At 36.4% G+C, this 23,944-nt stretch overlaps 1 protein-coding gene across 1 annotated transcript in view; it reads right to left on the reverse strand.

Moving 5' to 3' along the window:
• Positions 1 to 242: 242 nt before the first annotated feature.
• The window catches only part of LOC129235988 (broad-complex core protein isoforms 1/2/3/4/5), a 39,783-nt gene continuing 16,081 nt past the window's right edge, over positions 243 to 23,944 (reverse strand). Inside the window, exons 2-3 of the mRNA XM_054870108.1 lie at positions 8,601 to 9,479; positions 243 to 1,856 (exon numbers count right to left, since the gene is read on the reverse strand). Of these exons, the coding sequence (XP_054726083.1) occupies positions 406 to 1,856; positions 8,601 to 9,479 (2,330 nt within the window). The 3' untranslated portion in view covers positions 243 to 405. The remainder of the gene's footprint in view (positions 1,857 to 8,600; positions 9,480 to 23,944) is intronic.

Below are 23,944 nucleotides of genomic sequence, written 5' to 3' on the forward strand. Positions count from 1 at the left end.
ACCAGAAAAAAACCTGTGAAAAATTGTATGCTGTTGTAACAACAACTCGTTTTATAGCATTTCTGTGTTAAAGCTAAATTATTTGTATTTAAAATTTTATGCTGGAAACTTTAACTTACCAATTCTCGCCCCTCGGTGTTTGCCCCCCTTTTGCACACTTACCGAATGCAATTTGACAAAAAAAAAATTAATACCCATCACAAATGCAACAGTATTCTATATGTACTTAAAAACTACTAAAGTTTTAATTTCTACATTGGCTTGTATATATTTATGTATGTCCATAATCATAATATGTATAATATTAATAATAGACAAAAACTGGCGCTGTGCACATCGAATGTATGCACTGAGTCATTTTAGCGTTTTGTTGCATTCTAAATGAGCCGTTAAGGAACTTAGCAGTTACATATCTTCCATTTTGAAGTTATGCCCTTCGCCGGGTGATATCGTAATGGAATCGATAACGTGCGCCTGATGCTGCGTCTCGCTCGCGCCATCGGTTGAATGGCTGGGCACGGCAGTGTTTGCGTTAATTTCGGACGGTGAAAGTGTTCTGCCATGACCCAGCAAATGTTGTTGCTGTTGTTCTACGCCGCTCAGATGCGCAGAATGAACTTGATGCGATTGCGCCTCCGATAAACAGGCCGCTTCGTCACTGAGGCTCGCTTGTGCTGGCGATTTGAGTGCGCTACTGCTTGAACCTGCTGCCGGTGTTGTTGTTATTGGTGAGCTAAGCGAATTACCGCCGCCACTGCCGTGTTGTGACTGATTACTGTGATTCGATGGGCTTTGCAAATGAAGTGGCGGCGGTGGTGGTAACGGTGGTGACTGCATTAGCGGAGTTATCTCCAAATGCGGTTGATGTTGTTGAGGCGATTGTTCGTGCGGTTGTTGCTCATGCGAATGCGGGTGGTGCGGATGCAGCGACATATGCGACATGTGCGGCAATTGTGGATGGTGATGGTGATGCATAACATTAGATGCATTGACACTATGTAAGATATTTTGTATTACACTGTTCGAATGTAAGCCTTGCGATCCACTAGCAGCACTCGCTCCCGGACCGTTTCCTGAACTGCCAACCGAATGCTGCTGGTGGTGATGGTGATGTAAATTGCTGTGGCTGCTTCCGCTTTCAGTCGTTGAGTGATGGGGCATTAAAAGACTAGTCGATGACTGAGATGAATGCGTGTGCATTTGCGAGTTACCCATCAGACCTGCCGACATAGGAGGTGGCGTCGTTGCCCCGCCCACTGAATGCAACTGCTGTTGCTGATGCTGCAACTGTTGCTGCTGTTGTTGTTGTTGCTGATGATGATGCAACTGCAGTTGTTGCGAAGGTGAATTATGCATTGAGTTATGCTGTTGATACATCGATGCACCAAGAACACTGCCAGCCGTGCTATGATGCAGCCGTGCTCCAGCACTGGTATTCATACTATTTGCAACAGTACAGCCACCCGCCAGTAGAACGCCGGACATATTAATTGAGTTTAAGTTAATTGATGGTGAAATGGAGCTTGGCACTGACGATGATTGCTGAGCACTAGAATCAATTGAAAATCCTCCACCAGTTCCACTACCACTGCTAAGATTACCTGCGCCTCCATTGCCAACACCGCCGCCACCCGGCCCACTACCACGCATATGTGGAGGGTGGTTATGCACACCTGTCGCGGATATCACGCGGCCCTGATGAGTTATGCAGCGCGCCCGGCACATGCTAATGCGATATGACTTGCAGAGCCAGTAAGTTTTCATGCCTTGCTGTGTGGCCACAGTGTTGTTGCGGTTGAATACGCAGTTACCATGCAACAGTGACGTCGAAGAGAGCATCACCACATTGCTGCTATCTACGAGCAAATATTTACATGCGTATGTGTGTTATACGATATATCATATATTATTGTGAACGTTTTTACGTTTGTGGACACCCAAGTGTGGATTGAAATCAGATCGGATATACGGCACATCGGCAAGGTCAAAAGCCAAAGATAAAGTAAACACGTAATATGTTAATATCGTTGGGATATTTTATCATATTACATAAGATAGATATGTACATACATATATACACAATACATAGAAGAGTAATCGTGAAAATTTGTCTTATTAACGTATGGTCACTGTAAATTTGCACAAATTCGATTTAAAAAATGCAGTTCTGGCGCACCGCAGTAGATCAGGCTATATACGGCAAAATTTGTTGTTTATCGGTTCTCGTTTTTTACTAGGCATACGCGCAAAAGTATTATATCGAAATTTCAATGTGTACAGATTTTATGAAAGATATAAATCTGTTGGAAAATCCTATGCAGTGCATAATTAAAAAAAATATATATACCAAAAAGATCAGGGCATTCTACTTAACAACAATTTTACTGCAGAGAGAAACAAAACTTTTAAACGAGAAAATGTTAAAATTGCTAAAAGCCGGTTAAGGGGCCTAAAATAATGTTTCGACCGCACCGACAAGACCGTTCAGCGAAATTACATATTTGTTGCTAACGCGCCAGTTTTGGGTGCATAGTGCCGTGCTCCCAGCGATATGCGAACAGAAAATTTAACATATCGGAGTCGTACGTTCAAAAAATACAAAACGAAAAAAACATATATTTGATACGGAAGGAAAAAATCCGATCTCAAGGAGATTTGATCAACAAGTTTTAGACGTCGATGGTTCGAAAAGTGCTGTCGATCAAAAATGAATGAAAATTTAGCATTTTATTCAAGCGATTCAAGCTTATTGAAGATTTTTGGAGTTATTTGAAAAATATTACAATATATTAGTTTGGGGAAAAAGAAATCCTTTATTTTCTCGGTATTTTAATTAAATTTAATTTATTCAAATTATTACTTAGTTTATTTCTCGGTAATTTAGAAGTTATGCTCGTTGTCAAGGTGACATTTCACACTTAACAAATTTTGTTTTTGTTTTTTGTTTGTTTCATCCAGTTGTGAGTTACAAGGTATTAACAAGAGAAGTCCACACAGAGAAAATTCGGTACATTTTATAGTTTTACTTAATAGAAGCGAAAATGCAAGCCAGGCCGCTGAAATTGTGAATGGTGTTTATGGTGCCGATACTGTAACAGCAAATTGCGTGCAATTTTCGTTTCGGCGATTTCGTTCAGGCATTTTTGATGTTAAAGAAAATGTAGATGATGTCGAAAATGTCGATAAAATCACAGAAATAACCGAAGTTTGATCGATTACTTTGCATCGCCCGGCAGCTAAAGATCCACATTAAAACAGTTTTAAACCGTTTGCGCAAAAATTTTACGCAAAACTAATGAATTTCTTTTACCCCGAAATAATATTATTAAAATTTCAGCCGTTTAATGCTGCGAATATAGGGTGTTTTTTTAGCTGCATGAGAACTAACGATATCGATAACTATGGTTTGACAGCTGATATCATATGGAAAAAATATTATTTATTTAATGTATGGAAAATAACAATAAAAGGAGCACTAGTTACGGCTCAATTAAAAAAAAAATGCCATGAAATTATCTACCAGATTGTAATAAAAAAAATTCCAACAATATTTCTGTTTTGTGCAATCGTTTTAAGTTCTAAAGCTCTTGAAAAACACCCGATATAAATCAACTTATTAATCACATTAAATATAACCCGAAAAAGATGGATAATAATTTTATACAACGAATCGATCGTACATTGGCTATGATTTTTTCGAAATAGAGTTTGGACGGCCTATTATGCATTTTTACTGAGAGCGCATTTTCGGTGACCACACGTTAATATTCTAATAAGTATTTTTGTGCTATTAAAATTTTCAAAGTGGATTATTTACAGATAGTAGAAATTACAAAGCCGAAAAATCAAAAATGTAAAACTTTTTATAAGTACAAAATTAAAGCTAAAAAGAATCAGTGCAAAATTAGCTGAAAGGAGTCGTCTGGTGTGATGGATTACCAAAAACATCTTCTTTTTTGCATAAATCGTTGCTTAAAACTATGCACAATGCAGATTTTTCGCATTCGTCACCACGCTGGCGACAGATCTAACTCGTGACCGCCACTGAGTTCCCATTCATATTTCAACGTGTCCTTCTCAAAATTGCATTTTCTAAGTTGCAAGAAAACAAAAAACGTGATAGTTCGGTTACAAGTGGTGCAAAATTACAAAAATTTGGTACAAATGATGAACGGAAGTACGACGCAAGTAAAATTAAAAAAAGTAGGCGGCGCCAATCCCATTTTTGGCTCATCTCATTCAAATTCGACATAAATATTGTTGAAATCGTATAAAAACCACGCCCACTCTTCATATGCTTATACTAAATTTCCGGCCGTCCGTTTGATGTTACTAGCTGCAACTCTCATTGCCTACGTGTATGTTTGTTAAAAAAATTAACGCCTATCCAATTAAAATTTTAGAAAAATGTACGCGGACACATAAAATTAGTCTTCCTTACTTGTTGTGAAAAGCTTTTTCTTGGCAGAAATTCCCTTAGAAGTTTACTTTTGCCAGCCGAGGGATGACCGCTATTAGAAAAAAACTTTGTCCCAAACGGTCCCATTAAATAACAATACCCACGCACAAAACACTTGGCTACGACGGTCGCCAAGTATTTTGACTAAATTCGAGCTCGACTGTGAATGTTGAGATTTCGTTTCAGTCATCGACTGACAGGGTTTTCCTTGTTTTTGCTTGACGTCAATTTAACTGTATACAAAACTGCGATGATGTACAAGGTGGCGCAAATTTATCATCAAACATTTCTTAAACAACTTTTTTAAATAAAAAAAAATATTTTGATTGATGGAATTCTTTATTTTGACCTTTACGCACTCCATTACTTGTTTGCTTGTAGGTATACTGCAGCTGTATGGTTCACAAGTGTCAAGTATGAGTGACGTATGACGCCATTTGCAAAAATTATAAATCTTCCAATAGGGTGATTAATTTTGCGCCACTTTTTATAAATACATAAGGACTCTTAAAGAATTAAGAAATATATTAAGAAACTAAACAGTACAGTTTGTTAAAAAAAAATAAGCAAAGAATTGTAAAAAAAAAGCAATCACATAAGACGACCCCTTATGCGTGTATGTACAGTGTTCTAAGATGAATGTTAGGTATGCATTTATTTTATATATAAATAATTGTGTGCAAAGTAATCGATAACTCAGAAATTTCATTGCCTACGAAGTTTCTACCTCAAATAAAAGCGTTTTAATTCTAACTTCCGCTAATTCAGCATAAGATTTATCTTTACAATTTAAAGGCAACTACTAAATTTATATACATACATATAAAAAATCTAAATTAAATAAAACTAAAAAAAAATTGCTATGCCACAATTTAATCATTATATTACGATTAACACTTTTTCTATCAAACAATTGTTTATTTTCATCATTCTTTCTTTTTTGTTCACCTCCACGCAATACTAATGATGGTTTACCGAGTTTATATTTTTAATAACATAAAACTCAAAACAGCAAATAGTACCGATAAAACAACCTCGCTGCTTATATATTTAGTGGAATCTATGTACTCTGTATTATATACAACTGCAGACCAAATAATAAGAATATAATCAAAGAAAAGCTAAAACTGTAAATAGAGATCATCCATTTTCGTACGATTTTGTTTCATATTTATGACGTATGGAAGCGTAATTTCCTGTATATATATATATATAAGTAAATTGTCACCACTCCACAAAAAGGAAAGCACTTCCATAATAATTTTTCATATACATATGTACAATAATTTCATGGGCCTTTATAATATTGATTGTAAAGAATAACGGGACAGAGAGAAAAAAAAAATAAATAAATTTCGTTGAATTTCAGCTGATTTGTCACGTAATCGAAAGAGAGAGAAAAGTAAGGGCTTTCAGACTTAGAAGATTAACTGTGTTACTCAATACCGAACTATAATGTTACCAAACTCACTCTGAAGACCACTATTATTTTTGAGCAAAAATATGAGAGCATTAAGTACAAGAGGAAGTGTGCATAAAAGTAGATATATAAACGTGTTTTACGGCATCTAGAACATATTAATTTTTTTTCATCAAATTTAAATCAATAATCTATATTTTAATTTATTAAACTTAAACTTTTTAAAACCAGCGCTGAAATATATGGCCTTTCAAATACTGCCTTTTGAAAATTCATTTCACAAAACGGAAATCCCGCTTCGATTTCCTAACAGCACATACCACGTACAGTTTACTCTCTCCTAACGGGCACCTCCCATAAGCGGACACATATTTCAGTACCGCAAAAATCCTTAGGGATTTTTTAATGTTTTCGCTTTTGAGCAGACAAGCCTCCCATGGAACACTTTTGCCCCTCACCAAAGATATTTTAGTTCTCTCATAAGCTGACAGATTAAAAGCTCTGGCTTGGAGTTTTCAAAATTAATAAATTTGTTATACAATATGTTCATTCATAAGGGAGTAAGTGAATCCACAGACAGTGAAATATTGTTTAGGCAAACTGACTTTGAGAAAACAAACTTCCCTAATGACGATAGGACGGTTATAGCGCAGAGGATGAGCTTCTACTATCGGCATTTGCTCAGTTCAGAACATTATTAATCTAGTTCAGACAGAAATTGAAGTTGACGTTGAAACTGTGTTAATTTGGGTAATCAAGTATTCATAAATGATGAAGAAACAAAAAATATCACTAGTGGCAACCAGCGAGTGGTCAACTCTTCTGATAATGTACTAGAAAATGAGATTGACAACTAGTTAAATTGTTATAAAGAGGCTTATTTAGTTAGTTGTATGTCCTTTCTTTATATCACCGCGACATCAAAGGCGCTGATCTTAATATACACCACCAAGATATTGAAATTTAAAAAAATCTCGCGAAGCTAAAATTTCTGACTTTTTTAAATGAATGCAAGGCACTCATAACAAAATTTGTTCTTTACATTTCTCGTGTTTTTCCATCGTAATGAAAATTCTGTTTATTTTGTCAAATATGTATGTATGTGTATATCAGTTCTGGTTTTGGAAATAAAACTGATTAAATATTAAAGATCAGTCAAAAATTAATTTAACTTTTTTACACTTTTCTTATAACCTGTCGCCTCCCATAAGAGGACACATTTTTCAGTCCTTTAGGTGTTCGTTTAAGAGAGAGTACAATGTATATACTTATGAAGCCGGAATTCTTAAACAGATTTCACACGTAAGAATTTTCGCACTATATTAATTTTTTTTACATCTGCTAACACGCATGCCCACAATATTACAAGTTTGAACAAATAATTTTACCGGATTAGCCTTCAAATTATGTGGAAAACATCGAATCGTTATTAATTATGAAAAATAAATCCCAAAGAATAAAAATTATGGAAAGTACCCTGTAAGATTTGCTCCAAAAACAGCTTATAAATATATCAAAAGAGACAACACTGGGTGATTTTTTAGGCCTATAGTCTTAGTTAGCTCCGAGTGCCTTTTTTAATGTCATACAATTATTTGTAACTGCAGAAAGCAGAGGTGTGGCCAACATCAGACTGTTGACCGGCTCTCAGCTATTTTGAAGGAATCAGGTTATTTGCTGACGTATGACAGCGGTTTATTTACGAAAAAACTGAGATGGCGTTGGTTATATGCGAAAAAATTCAACAAAGCCAACGCCCATATTACCTTATTGCCGTCTGAAAAACGACAGATTGGAAGAGTGTGTGAAAACGTGTGTAACAGAATTCTGCCGAGTCCCCAATCACGTGGCAGCCGAAGTTACACTCGCAATTTTGCTTCGGATGGTCAAGAATTCTAATCTATATTCGTTGCATCACACCGAGCAAAGTGTGACAAGTGAATGGACGTGCCGTTTAACTGGAAACCTTTAGCCCATATGGCTCACTCACCAGACTACTTACTCGCAATGATATAATTATGCACTTGCAGAGCAATAATTAACTTTTTACGAAAATGGCTTAAAATCCGATTTTTTTTGGCGGGAGATTGGAAAATTTCTATCTAGAGAAGGTCAGCTATTTTAATAAAAAATTTTCTACCATATGCTTGCTATAATTGTCATTACCAAACGCCCTCCTGCATTCTCTGAAAGAAGGGAGATTGGGTGAAGTATGGTGTTGAGAAGGCCGCATAATATTATAAATATCTATATCGCCAAAAAAGAGGAAATCGGGGAGAAAGTAGTAAAGTTGTTAAAAAAGCAGTGGCTTTCAGCTGATAAATTTAGTTTCCATGTGAAATGGAGAGTACATACATTTAATACAATAATATTTTCGACTTAGACTGATGAGTATGAAAGGAAAATAGGTTGGTAAAAGCGTATACGAATATATGTAAATAAATTAATTAACACAAATCACATAAATCAGGTGCGCAGATAAAATAGTAAAATTATTAGAATATATATGTGAATAAATATAGTGTGCAATTTGTAACGGTTATGTAATTGTGCATGCGACAAAAGAAAAATAGGAAGCTATTAAATGTGACACGAAAACGAACACAAACGGAAAAACACACATAATGTATGCATGGCGATGTGTGTGTGCATATATGAAAATTTTTCATCAGATGACATGCATTAAAAAACGAACTATTTAATACAAAAATATTTACATACTTGGCGGAATGTCCACATGGTTTGCGAAATTCTTTGAATAGTCACTTGGAATATGCAAATCGTTCGGATACTCCTGCCCGCTACCACCAGACGTATTGCCACCACAATTGCCACCAATGCCACTTCCACCGACACCACTTGCTCCACTGCTTTTGTACAAATTGTATTCGAAACCGAAGGCGGCAGGATTGAATGTACCTCTAAACGCCGCTGCCGCCGCCGCTGCTGATGTATTTGTTGCTAGATGCGGTATGGACGAAAGGAAATAGTCAGAATCAGCATCCGCATCTGCACTATCACTATGATCGGTATTGTGCTCGGCTGATGCTATTGAACGACGAAATTGTTTGCGCGAATATACTGACAATGCATCACTATTTATGTCTGCATGCCGTTTGAGATTCGCTCCTGCATGATATGGTTCATGATGCAGTGGCACATTGCTGTCTGGTGAACTTTTGAAATTATGTTGGTTTGCCGAAGTAGATGAGTCGAAGCCCACTGGTGATGGCGACGACGGGGGCGAATGTGATTTCACCGAAATAGGATTTGATATTTTTACAGTTGAGAGTCCATCAGAGGTATTCGCATCATCTCCACTGGCAGAACGGTTAGGTTCAGTTTTTGCGGTCACTTTACAGTTATTTTCTGTATCTGCGGCAACGCTCGTTTCATCGGTATTATGTGTTTGACTAGCCGGTTTATCCGTTGGTGTTGCGCCCGCGGTTGAAGAGGTATTGGTGGCAAGACCTTTTATTTGTAGCAATTGGCCAATTTTCATAAATGATTGGAGTTCAGTGTGTTTAACATTCACCACGCCCTGATACATGAATTCCAGAAGTTCGCACATAATGTTGAATGATACATCTTTTAGGATAACTGCAAATACAATTAAGATAAAAAAACAGGATTACTTGAAGAGAATAGATGTGTGTAAGTAACATCGCATTATTGTGAAATGGTTGAAAATTGTAGGAAGCTTTTACAACATAGGAAAGCCTACAAATGTTTGGTAGCGGGAATAAAACGAAATACAATTACATATATTATATGTATCTGCTGTTTCCTTATCCAATCTTTCTTGAGCAATCGTATCCTGATAAGCATGATCGCAATTCATTTATCATAGCATAAAAAAATATTTGGTGGTCACTATCAATTAAATCTCCGTATTTCCCCAATTATGCACATTGCGTTAATGCGCTTCTCATAAATATATTTTTTCGAATAATTAAAAAATTAAGCTTTTATATCCAAATAATATATATGAAACATTTTTATTTATCACTTATTATGTGTGAAGCTTTACCCCTAAACAAGGGTATCTTCTAGCTTCACATTCAAGTCAAAACTCCTAATAGAGTGTAATAATGCACTCAACAAACTGGCCACTCATAATCAGGTCTCACTTCGGGTACCAGGACATGAGGGACACGAAGAAATCGAAAATGCAAACTTGTATGCCAAAAAAGAGGCAGAAGGGATATTATTGGGCCAACCCTATTTTTCGGCTTTAACAAAAATAATATAAAACAGGAAATTAAAAAATGGATCCAAACTAAAATCAGGGAACTCTGGAACGGCCTTAATCACTCTAAAAAGTTCTTGAACTTCAATTCGAACAGAGCAGAATCTGCACTAACCTTAGATAAAAAGGGCCTTAGAGTAATCTGTGGAGCACTTACACGTCACTTTGCCTATAATAAACACTTCAAAACAGTAGGGTTATCTAGTACAAGATCATGCAGGTTCTGCTGTGATGAAGAGGAGTTTATGAAACTCTTAATCACCAACTGTAAGGCATTAGGCCACAGGAGACACAGAATCCTGGGCTCGTACCTACTTGAGGAGGAAGACCTACAATTGCTCCCTCCTAAGGAGCTGCTTCCGTGCCTCAGTATACTAAATAATTATTATTAAGTAATTACAATTAATAATAAAAAATAATTTTTTTTTTTTTAATTACGGGCGCACAATAGATCAATCTGGTCGCAGTGCATAAAGGCAACCATAGTACAACCATTGCCATTACCATTACCCATAAATTGTTGTTTTATGTATAACATTTTTAGTTTCTCATTGTGTTCTCACACTGATTACGACCATCTAAACTCTAAAAATCATTAGCTCCTTGCTTTAATTGCTCCCTAATACTAAATTCAGGGGTTATATACAGTTAGAATTAAAAAAAAATGGATTTTGTTTTATTTTATTTTCTTAATGTAAATATATTTAATAATGCACACAGAAAATTTAATATCGTTCTTGTGAATATTTTCGAAGTTACACGCAAATTTGAAAAGGCGTTTCAGAGAATTTTTACCCTATGTAAAGTGCTTTTCAAACTTTAAACGCGTTTTTCTCAAAACCGTGTTTTTGAAGTCGGTAGACACGATTTCTCAAAAACGGCTGAACCAATCGTCTTGAAATTTTAACACAACCTTCTCAGATATACCTATTCTCCAGCTATTAATTGAAGGAATAAGAATTCTGATGATTTTTCTATTTTTTTAGGCAAATTTTCGTAGAAAATTCGATTTGTTTCCTATAACATTTTATCAAAAATTAAAATTTTGTCTATTCCTTCGATTAATATCTAGCTTTATTTATCCACAACAAGAATCTAATTGGTTTTTCGATTTCAGATAATCCAAACCGGAGATATTTTGTCTACCGCCGAACCTCTTTTTTTTTTGGAGAACGCTTGGGAGATCATCCGCAGGAGCCGTGCACTTCAATATTTTCACTAACTTTACGTGCTATAATTAACTTTAAAGTATGCGTTATTTGCATAATTAAATATTGTATTTGTTTAATAAAATCGTTCTTTGTAAAAAATTCTCAAAAAGCGTGATTTTTCAGCCTTACAAGTGTATATAACCCCTTAATAGTTAAGCGTAGGGGTATTATTCCCCACCACACATATATTATTTATTATCGGAATGGTTAAAAAAATATATGGATTTAAATGATTATCATAGGACACTAGCAACAAATAAGTTTGAAGAAACTTTTTTTGAATTATTAAACATTGCGATGTATGGGAAAACAATGGAAAATGTTGTCAAAAAAGTACAATAAATATAAAATTATTACAAAATTGGGAGAATATTAGTATTTGGGGGGAAAGGTAGGAAAATAACAGGTGCTAGAGCCTTAATAACAAAACCAAATTTCCATAGTATCAGCAAATTTTCTGATAATTTAACAGAGGTTCAATTAAAAAGACTATCAACTCTATACAATAAACCAGTACATATCGCGTTTACCATTTTAGAACTTTCTACATTAAAAATGTATAATTTCCACTATGATTATATGAAAAAGAAATCTACATAAAATTGCTTTAAATTATAAGGATTCTTTCATATATGATATTCAAACAGAAGATCAAAAGCCAGGTATGACTGTCCTCATTCTCCAGGCGTCTCCTCGTTTCATGTTTATCAATGTCGACACTTGTTTGAGGTTGTAGGTGGGCCATAACGTTCTGCTAATTTTGCATTTCGTCTGGTCTCTCCATCTACAATCCGCGATTCGGAGATATTTTAGGAAAATTGTATTCTTGACTGCACCTAATGGTGTGAATATCGATTCTGCAAAAACGTTATTCATGGGATCTGCCTTTTGCCAGCTCATCTGCTTTTTGTTTCCTTCAATGGTTCGGGATCGAGATTAAGGTATCTGATTTTCACTCAAGGTAGTAAGGCTATTCCTACTTTGTTCCATCAGATTAGAGGTTGTTGTAGCCGAATCCAGTGCAGGATTGCAGCTTGGCTATCCGAAAGAATAGCGATATTGCCCTTACAAGAGAAGTCTGCAATTAGTAACCTACAAGCTTCCCCTATTGCCAGTACTTCCGCCACGATGATTGTGCTGGTATTAGGGAGATGCACATATTTTTCAATTTTAAGTCTACAGGGCCCGCCATCTATCGTTACGGATTTGAACTAGGTATTATTTGAAGAATGGTAACACTTAGCTGTCGTCTGATTTGACAGAAAATAAGTTTTATTCTTCCGCTGAACGAAAATGGTTGTGTATACGCTCAAAGAACGCTGGGAAATATTGCGACATTACTTTGAAAATCAGGGTAATGTTGCAGAATGTGTATGAAAATTACGTACGGCAATGGGAAGAAGAAAACCACCGAATGAATTCTGATATCGTTTGGCCGCCTCAGAGCTGCGATTTGACGCCGTTGGATTATTATCTTTGGGGTGCCATCAAAGACCACTGTTATGCCAACAAACCAGCAACAATTGATGCACTGAAGACCAACATATGCGATGTCATAGCTGAAATACAGCCGCATACAATCGAAAATGTGTTGAAAAAGTGGACCGATCGTATGGGATGATGCATGGCTAGCCGAGGCAGCCATATGAATGAAGTTGTGTTCCATCATTAACCGGAAGGATTGTACTTCAAAATAAAAAAAAACAGTTTGGAAAAATATTGAGTAGTTTCTTTTTTATAGCATTTTTAATTCCGTAAAGTTATATGGCGGTCCCTATATAAGAACATATACCAGCTTCAACACCACAATCCAGTTTACTGCCATCTGTATAGTCTGTAGTGCCGGATTTGTTTAGTGAGAATCCCTTGTTGCAATCCTCCTTAGATGGGAAAAGAGTGGCAAAATTCTTATTAAATGTTACCGCCGGGATGATGTAGTCAGTCTTCTCCTCCTCTGATATTTCTAGATACTCAACAACAAAAATAAGTGATACTGCATTTAAAAAATAACTGCCCAACTGTTTCGGATATATTCTACAATTCGCGAAAATGTAAAGCGGAGAACGTTCGTTAACAGATTATTAAATATTTCAATGAAGAAGGCAAACTGGATTGGTTAAATATTAAATAATTTACATATTTTTTTTTACTTATATACATATATAAATTTTTGTACTTGAATAAAAACAAATTATTAAAAATACTTCATATATTTACTTAACTTAAAATTCACGGAATTATTGGCTTTAAATGCAGTATCTCTATTTTTTGGCGCTAAATTTAAAACAAATTGTTTCTTCACTTTATAAAAAGCCCAAAAATCACGCCTGCACGAATCGTTTCAAGAGTTGGAAGCCGATTCACTGGTTCATCATCAAATTGCTCTCCATGTTAATATGCAGTTGCATTTACTGATCTACAGTTGACCAATCAACTACCGATGCCCGCCAAAAAATTACACGGCCTAGTGCTTAATCAGGTGCATAATCAGCTCATACTTTTGCAAAAAATGCCAGTATACATATGTATATACATTTCTATAAATATTAAAAAAACGCCTGGTAATTCCACGTGTGCCTTAAAAATATCTAAATAAGTTTAAATAAAGGTTTTTACACTATAAACTTGCTAATGTGATTATGTAAGTTCTATCTACTAAATGCATATACATATTCACAATTTAATATTATACATATGCATATGTACATATGTATGTATGTATGTACTCGTATAAATGATATGCCAGCATAGATACGAGCGACTGTTGTCATATGCATGTCCATTAAAATAAAGAAGTCAAAAAGGGAACAGAGGGTGTGCTACAATAAATATATGGAATATTTCAAATGCTTATACAAGCGTTTACTGTTTCTCATTTATAACTGTGAAAACGAAAGAGGTCAAATATATTGAGAAGATGTTATCAGCTTATGAAATGTACAAATACTAAAAATCAATACATAAATTTTTTCGATAAGAGCTAAAATCTTAAAAACAACACTCAGTGAGCTACATACATCCCACATACATATGTACATACTATACATCCTACACATTGTAGTATTCATATTTGTAGGTAGGTACTACATGTATCTCTGAACAAGTGCAGCAGCCGAAGTCGTTACGATGGAAGCTGCCCATGTCGCTGCTCCGCAGTGAGACAGCGAAGCCAACATCAACATCTACTTAAAAACAATATTATCTCTTGTTCTCAATAATAACAAAATAACCGCACACTTCCATCCTATTTTCGATCACGACCTCCAACGCAACTAGTCGGACAGACATACAAACGTTACTGATCCACTTGATCGCATTCATTAATACATACAAACATGGGCCATCACTTGCCAGACTATATATTTATATATATGTACATATGTATGTTTGTATGTAATTTCAACTGAGTCGAAATGCGAGATATTTCTCTTTTAGTATAGTTATATGGATCATCTTTTACTTTTTATTTCTTCCAATCCTCACTATTTTATTTTGCATTTGTGTGTGTATGTGAAAATCGGTGCACGAAGCGCCTCTAGATATACTTATATATGCCCACAGAATACATACATACATAAATTTGTACTGATTTTTCTAACGTTATATCGCGAGCTTATAGCTCGGTGTGCTTGTAGTTCGGCTTGCTTGTACGGAGGATCTCTAATCAGGTTATTCTCCGACAACAGAAATATTTTAGGTTGGTTCCGCATTTCATCTCAAAAATCAAACTACTGATATTAAGTTTTGTGATATGTTTGTGTTAGTAAGCAGTGTCATTTACTAGCGCCGCATGTGTTTGTACAAATAATGCACATATACATATGTACATATTTACAAAAAGACAAGGGAATAAAGGCATACGTATAAAATATACCCAACGCCTTGGTTAGTCGCGAAGCACGTTTTCAATAATCCGTATTTGTTATGATAAACTTTGATTAAAGTTCATTGAAAATGCGATAAATCCTTGTCGATAATCTCATTTTGTATTAAGTATATGATCCAATTTGCTTGAATATTTTCATAAATAATGCTTTTTGGACTTAAATATGAGGAACGAGAAAATGAATAAATGCCAAATAGGTTGTGCATGCAAGTTTATACTTTGAACCCTTTATACATGTGTTAAATACGAGTATATGTATGTACATATACATAAATTCATTTTTGGACAATAAAATAGGGGTGCCACATTTTGACCAGTTTTGTATAAATCGAACTCATTGTTATATACATATGTTATACTCTGTTAAACTCTGCAAATTTTCACCAACATTTTAAACCTATTACTCAAAATTTGTTTAATAATTTCTCGTATGCAGTTTTCTAGTCCATACAATTAGTATAATAAAATGCAAGTAGCAATTGGCTACAAAATACCGTTAATTTTTGACAAGTTTTTTGCTGACCATTTTCTTTCATACAAAACATTTGTCGAACCCACTTTATATAGGAGAAAATGCGTGAAGTATAGCTTAGATTATGGCAAGTCATTTTATATAAATATTTAGTTGCTACGCCCTTATTCAGCCGCCCTTGGGTAAATCTTGAAACTTTTCGTTATGAAGTGTTCAAGTAAAAACGAAATCGGCAAAGTTTTCTGATTTCTTGGAAGTATATTTAGTACAGCATGTAAAAAATCTTGTGTTTTGATAATTCAGACGATACCTTAAGTACAATTGGTTCCATGTTTTGCAAAAATAATTATTCGTACTGAAACTGATATGTATTTATATTATTATCTCATGAAAGTCCCAATAGTTATATAAATTATCGATGAAGTAAATTTATTTATAGTAAAATTTTTCGTCAACGATATAAAAGTACATTAAACCTACATATATATAAATGAAATCGCCCATTTATACTTCACAATCAATTTGAAGAGAGGCGTACTTTCAGACAGGAACATGACCAGTTAATTCTATTTAAGTGTCAAGCGCTAGACCGAAGGTTTTAAGACCGGGCAGTTCATGTAAAGACAAATACAACGATCTGGTGACGAATGACCAAGGCACACTTAGTTTTTTGAGGAATCACTTCTTCTAGTTGCTTAATGGTGGATGTAGCAGTGTGGATGAGGAAGTAGATTCCAATGCCCCAAGCGCTGTCGATGGTTTCGTCGTACCCCCCCCGGCCTAGAGGCCGAATAATCATCAGGCCATTTATGAACAAAAAAACCGCCGGAGCCGACAGAGTTCCTGCCGACCTATTCAAGGCTGGAAGCGAAGAGCTGGCAAAACGCATTCATCAGCGCCCTTGAAGGATATGGTAGGATGAGAGCATACCAGCAGCTAGCACCTGAGTGTACTCTGTCCAATATATAAGAAGGGTGATCCTGCAACATCGCATATACGGTTCTGTCGAGCGTATTGTGTGAGAGAATGAAGCCCATCGTCAACAAACTAATTGAGTCTTAACAGTGCGGCTTCAAACTTGGTAAGTCAACCATAGGCCAGATCTTTACAATAAGCCAAGCCCAAGGCAAGACTTACGAAAAACAACTCTGCAGACACCATGTCTTCGCTGATTTTAAAGCCGCCTTTGATAGCACGTATAGAAATCACCTCTAAGCCGCTATGTCTGAGTGTTTGGTATCCCCCCAAATCTAATTCGGCGGTGTAAGACGGCATTTAGTGCTACCGCAAGCTCCATCAGAATTGGAAGTTACCTCTCCAAGCCGTTCGATACCAAGTGATGTTAGGAGATTGGAAAAAATGTTTCGCGCTGCTGAACTAAATCGTACTGGTAATATCTTCCTCAAGAGTATCATCCTGCTCGAAGACAACCTTCGCTCGGCATACTCCACCTTAAAAAGTGAGGCGAGTATTGTGGGTCTTGCGGTGAACGAGAGCAAAACAAAATATATGCTGTTAGCACACAAGGAGTCTGCACACAAGGAGTCTTGGGCAATTAGAAGTTATGAAAGACTTTGTCTACCTTGGGACCAAGGCGGAGAATAACTCTTGCCAGCAGGTTTTACTTTGGGCTCGGTAGGTAATTGAAAAGTAGAGCTCTCTCTCGAAGGACCTAACTGACACTCTACAAAACACTCATCATTCCCGTCCTGCGATATGGCGAAGAAGCATAGACGATGTCAGCACCAGATGAGAAAGTTTTGGGAGCTTTGGAGAGAAAAATTCTCTGTAAGATTTTTGATCCTCTCCGCTTTAGTGAGGAGGAGTAACGTATTCGGTGGAACGGCGAACTGTATGAGCTGTATAGGGGCATGGACATCATTAAGCGTGTAAAAATACAGCGGCTACGCTGACTTGGCCATCTCACTCGTATGAATGACGAATTGGTACCCCAAAAACGAAAACGAGGAAAGGGAAGATCATATCTTTGTTGGAAGCACCAAGTGCTGCAGGACCTATCAGCGCTCGGGAATTTCTAACTGGTATCAGCGAGAGCAGAACAGAAACAGCCTGTGCGCTACCTTCGGTCAAAACCGACATACAATTGTAGCGCTACCTAATTGTTTTTAATTTATTGTTACTAGTCATTTCTTTTCATATTTAATGGTACATATTTTAATAATAGGACTATGTTTAAGTTCGTGCGGTTTTTTTTCGAAATTTGAAACTTTATTGACGTAAAATGGTTACAAATTTAATATTCAAAGTATTGTCCATCGCTTACTACTACTTTTTCCCATCTTTCTGGCAATTCACGGATTCCCTTTGTGAAAAGTTCGGTCGGTTTTGCCGCAATCCACGAATCGATCCATTTTTTGACTTCATCGTAATTACGGAAGTGCTGGTCAGCCAGGCCATGTTGCATCGATCGGAAGAGATAGTAATCGGATGGCGCAAGGTCTGGACTATACAGCGGGTGGGGTAGGACATCCCATTTGAGCGTTTCTAAGTATGTTTTGACCACTTGTGCAACATGTGGCCGAGCATTGTCATGTTGCAAAATAACTTTGCCGTGTCTATCGGCGTATTGCGGCCGTTTTTCTCGCAGTGCTCGGCTCAAACGCATCAATTGTCGTCGGTAGACATCCCCCGTAATCGTTTCATTCGGTTTCAGTAGCTCATAATACACAACACCCAGCTGGTCCCACCAGATAGACAGCATAACCTTCAGGCCATGAATATTCTGCGCCGACGTCGATGTTGAAGCATGGCCAGGGTATCCATACGTTGCCCGACGTTTTGGATTGTCGTAATGGACCCACTTTTCATCGCCAGTCACAATTCGATGCAAAAAACCCTTTCTTTTGTGCCGTTGAAGCAGTTGTTCGCATGCCATAAAACGGCGTTCAACGTCTCTTGGCTTCAATTCATACGGCACCCAATGGCCTACCTTTCGGATCATTCCCATGGCTTTTAAACGTTTGGAAATGGTTGATTGATCAACTCCCAAAGTTTTTGCAACCTCTTCTTGCGTTTGAGCCGGATCTTGATCGAGCAATTCCTCCAATTCGGTATCCATGAACTTTGGCGGCGCACCCTCACGTTCTTCGTCTTCCAAGCCAAAATCACCACTTTTAAAGCGTGCAAACCACTTCTGGCACGTTCGCTCAGCTAGAGCATGCTCACCATAAACTTCCACCAAGATACGATGACTTTCGGCTGCTTTTTTCTTCATATTAAAATAATGAAGAAGAATTCCCCGCAAAAACACATTATTTGGCACGAAACTCGACATTTTCAAGTGTGGTAAAAATATTGTTGTTTACGCTTCAAATAAAAAACTTATACTGACGTTTGTGCCTTACGACAGTAGCTCTCCAATGAATGTTTGGAAATGTGGATCGATGGAATAATAATCAAGTTACGCCATCTGTTGTAAAACCGCACGAACTTATCGATAGACCTATTAATATATTATTTTATTATTCCAGATTTATGAATTCAATTGTAAGTTGATCATGATTATTTTTTTATTACATCTAATTAAAATCGATTACTAATCATATCGGCCGCCGTAGCCGAATGGGTTGCGTGACTACCTTTCGCAACAAACGTAGGTTCGAATCTCGGTGAAAGACTAGAATTACGAAAAAGTTTTTTCTAATAGCGGTCGCCCCTCGGCAGGCAATGAAAACATATCTGCCGTTCAGAGTCGGCATAAAACTGTAGGTCGCTTTATTTGTGGAAAAACATCAAGACGCACGCCACAATAGGAGGAGGAGCTCGGCCAAACAACCAAAAAGGGCGTAAGCGCCAATAATTGTAGGTGAGTACGAATCTTATTACTTTAAGTTTTCAACATTTTCCCCGATTTATCGAAATAGAATAATTATGGTTGATAGCTGAGAATGGCAAACTGAGTTGACATTTCTCTTCAGTAAGATTTGGCAACTCATCAGGAATCGTTTGACACCACAAAATGTTTCTAAATTGTAGAAATTTACTTTAACATAAATAAATCTGTTCGTGAAATTCATAGAGCGAAGTGTTTAAGAAGACGCCAAATGCCGTTTCATCCGTTCTCAACTTGTTGGCCGTTGTCATTCAATTACATTAACAATTTTACGTAAAGATATTGTGCCACGTGCCGTTACAGTTCATGCAAGAATTGAAGCCAAATTATCATCATTTGCGTCGCATTTTTGCTGATTCAGATTCATTCAGATTTATTGGAAAAAGTAGTTAAAAATTGGATTGATCGAACGGACCACGTAACTCGTAGCAGCGGCGCACATACGCCGGATATTATATTCAAAATGCCATGAAATTGTCTATCAGATTATAATAAAGAAAAATTCATTCCAACAATATTTCTATTTTGTAGTCCCATTTTAAGTTCTCAAGCTCTTAAAAGCCCAATACTATAGCGGGACTTAATTTTATGAGCACAAGTGTATTATATGTGGAAGACCCAATATGTACAGTTCAAAATTATAATTTCGCAGTAATAGCCGAGAAGTAAGAAAACATCACCACGAAAATCTTCTCAAATGCAATAAAATTATTATCAGACGTTTACAAAACATTACTTCGAAAGAGGGCGTTGCATTATTTAAGCTGAAATTTAAGCATTTTTGCCATGACCGCCAATAAGATTTCATTTTGGTTTTTTTTCGTGATTATGATAAATATTTATCGAATCAGAAGAAGGCACAGAAAGCACATGGCATTAGAAAGTGTATATGTACAGTTTGTTGTATTGGTTATCTTTACGACATATTCAAGAGATAAATTCGAGCTGTACAACGCTGTAGGAAAATAAGCACCCAATCTGTTATCTTTTATACGTATACGCACGCTTACATATGTACATACGTACTTACTTAAAATATATCTTACCGCACAGTTGCAAAAAAGTAATCTTATAGAAGTAGTACTTTCTTGCTAAAAATCAGTTTAGAACTGATACAGACTTGTGTGTACAAAATGATTCGAAATAGATGTATGGTCATTATCAATGAAATACTACTTTCTTTTGAAAAGTGGATAGATAAAAGCACTGTAGGTAATTAAGCACATAACAATTACTTAATAGATTAACCGAGTTATTCGGTTTTTTAAGAGCTTGAGAACGAGATGATACAGCCAGTGCTCTATGAAGTTCGCGAATATTTTTTTTTTTCAGTTTTTCAATTTTTATTTTTTTTCAAAGTAAATGTCCACAATGACTGTCTATGATGACTTGCCAAACCTTACTGAACAGAAATGTCAACACAGTTTGCCATTCTCAGCTGTCAAACCATAGTAATCGATATCGATAGTTATCATGCAGCTAAAAAAAACACCCGGTACAAACTAAATCTGACAAAAATGTGCTTTTTATTAAAAAGCATCGGGGGAAAAGTTAAAAAATTTAAGCAATAAAATTTGTACTCATAAAATTTATTGTTCAAAAAAGAGCAAAATAATGCATTCCACCACAGATTTTGTGTACTCGTGTAGTCAAACGCTGTCGACCATTCGCCCAACCATCCATTTTCAACTATACTGTTTGTTAACCGTTGATTTTCGGTTAGAAGATTCTTACGAACTCTTATTATGATTGCATCACATATGTATGGTACATACACACATACATATGTATTTATGTAGATGTATGAACGTGTGTGATGGAATTCTTTTTCTTGTTTGATTGGCGCTTAACACTTTATCGACCGGTAGCCTATTTATAGGCTTTTCGATTGCCAGCGCTTATTGACCGGTAGCCTATTAATCGGCTTTTGGTTATCGACGGTTTTTGTCAATGGGTTGCCCTTTTTATAACTACGCAGCGCCAACGTCGTTAATTATTTGCAGCTTTCCTCTCCAATTTTTTATCAATTAAAATAGTTTTTTACCGTTTCTAATGGATAAAGAAAGTGCAGATGAAGAGTTTTGCTTAGACGCTCAAATAACCACCAAAATACTTCAGAGCCTACAAAAAGAGCACCAAAATCAGATCATCCTCATTAAATAGATATTAAAAAATTAAATTACTGTTACCTTGAATTTATTTCATGAATGTAAGTGAAACAGGCAATAAATTGTATAAAACAAATACAAAATAAAGTATAAATATCAATAAAATTCCATTACTTTAAAACAAAAGGAATAAGCACAACACAATGCATAGTGAAAATTTAGCCGGTACTTACTGAGTGGCAGCCTCAACCACAACCGGTCGATAAAGTGTTAAGATATTTACTATTTTTTGCTTTGCTGGAAACTCCGAGTACCCATTAATTGGTAAAACAATGTACTAAGTAAGAAAAGCAATGCAATAGATAAAAATAAATCAATGAATGGTATTCTACTTTACCAGAGAGTAATTAGCTTAATATGTACATATACATATATAGGGGTTTCCAATAAGAGGTGTTATTTTGATATTCAAAGAAAAATGCTACTTTTTAATATAAATGATCGGATGTTTAGGTATTTCATTATAATGAGGAAGGTATGCCGTTAATAGTGGAAAATAGCATCAGGCAAATGACCACCACGACCACGCTTACAGGACAATATCTTTTCATGAAATTTCCCATACCGAATTGCAAAGTGACTGCCCTATGTCCTCGATAGCCTCACGAATTCCATCTTTGAGATCTTGAATCGACCCTGGGCTGTTGGCGTTGAGCTTCTCTTTCACGTAGCTCCAAAGAAAAACGTCACAAGGTGTTAAATGACAAGATCTCGGTGGCCTATTGTGATCACATATTCGAGAGACATAACACGGTCCGGAAACTTTTTCCGTAAAAGATCAATGGTTTCGTTGCTTGCGTGGCACGTAGCGCTGTCGTGTTGAAAATAAACGTTGTCCAGATCAATACCATTCAATTCCAGACATAAAAAATCGTTAATCATCTCTCGATAGCGCAATCCATTCATTCCTCCTCTTATTGGAAAACCCTATACATACATAAAGCATACGAGTTAGTTTTTAAAGCAGATTGTAAATTAGTGTGACTATTTTATTTCAATATTCAATCAAAAATTTTGTAAGCCCAAAATTGTCTTTTAAAAATTTCAAGGGCACAACGTTCAATGAAAGTTGGGTTAATGAAATTCGACTAAGCGAAGCAAAGCCATTAAAAAGTTAATTATCATGATCCGACTAGTCGGTTAACCGAGTTTCGAAATAGTCGAGTTATTTTAAGAATGAACTTAAGGAAGGATACTCATTTTGAGAGTTACTTTTGAATATAATGAGTAGGCAAATATTAGACAACAAAATCACAAATAAATTCCATACCGAGCTGCCACTATTTTCTAAACTACGAAAAACAAGCAAAAAAATTGTTTACTGTATTATAAACTTTTTCTTTTACATTTTTAACGAGGCAACACTTTACTGATTGTATATATTGGCCGAGCCCTTCATCAAATTTGCGGTGTGCGTTTTGATGTTTTCCCGCAAATAGAGTTACCACCTCCCAACAACAAATGGTAGTTTAATGAGAAGCTTTTTCATGGCAGAAAAATTTCCAAAAAAGTTGATCGTAACGGCAAACGGCAAACATGTTTACGGATGGCTCGAAGTTAGACAGAAGAATTATTGAGGGAGTATTCTGCGAGGAGCTCACCATCATCCATAAATTTAGGTTTCCGGACCACTGTAGCGTTTTCCAAGCGGAGGTACCCTCAATTAAGGAAGCAATGCATTGGTTGCTTACTTCTGTAATTACTGTTAAGGGCGTAAATATCTTCTCCGACAGCCAAGCGGCAATTAGGGCCTTGGTCTCGTTGTTTGTGCGTTGAATGTTGAATACGAATATTTTAATATAAGGCTCATCTGGGTACCTACCTGGTCACAGCGACATTGCAGGAAACTTCGAGGCAGATGAGCTGGTTAGAGAGGGAACTTGTGTAGTCGTTACCCCGCGAAATGAGAGGATTGAGATCCCGTTGACTACCTGCGGTCTGCTCCTGGAGTGGTGGGCTTCGCATCAATTCAGCGAACGCTAAGCAAGTACACAAACTTGTAAAGTCGCGAGATCTTTCTGGCCACGAGTGGTTCGGAGGCGCTCGAAATATCTCCTGAAGTTAACAAAATCTTAGCTCTCGAATTTCGTGGGTGCCCTTACAGGGCATTGACCGCGAGGTACACATGCTGGGAGACTCGGCTCGAGTCCTTTCTGCGTCAGTTGTATGGAGGATGAGGTGGAATCATCTCAGCACCTTCTCCCTAACTAAGATTGAGCGTGCGAG

Source organism: Anastrepha obliqua, chromosome 1 (genome assembly GCF_027943255.1).
Source record: "Anastrepha obliqua isolate idAnaObli1 chromosome 1, idAnaObli1_1.0, whole genome shotgun sequence".
In the NCBI taxonomy this organism is placed as follows: domain Eukaryota; kingdom Metazoa; phylum Arthropoda; class Insecta; order Diptera; family Tephritidae; genus Anastrepha; species Anastrepha obliqua.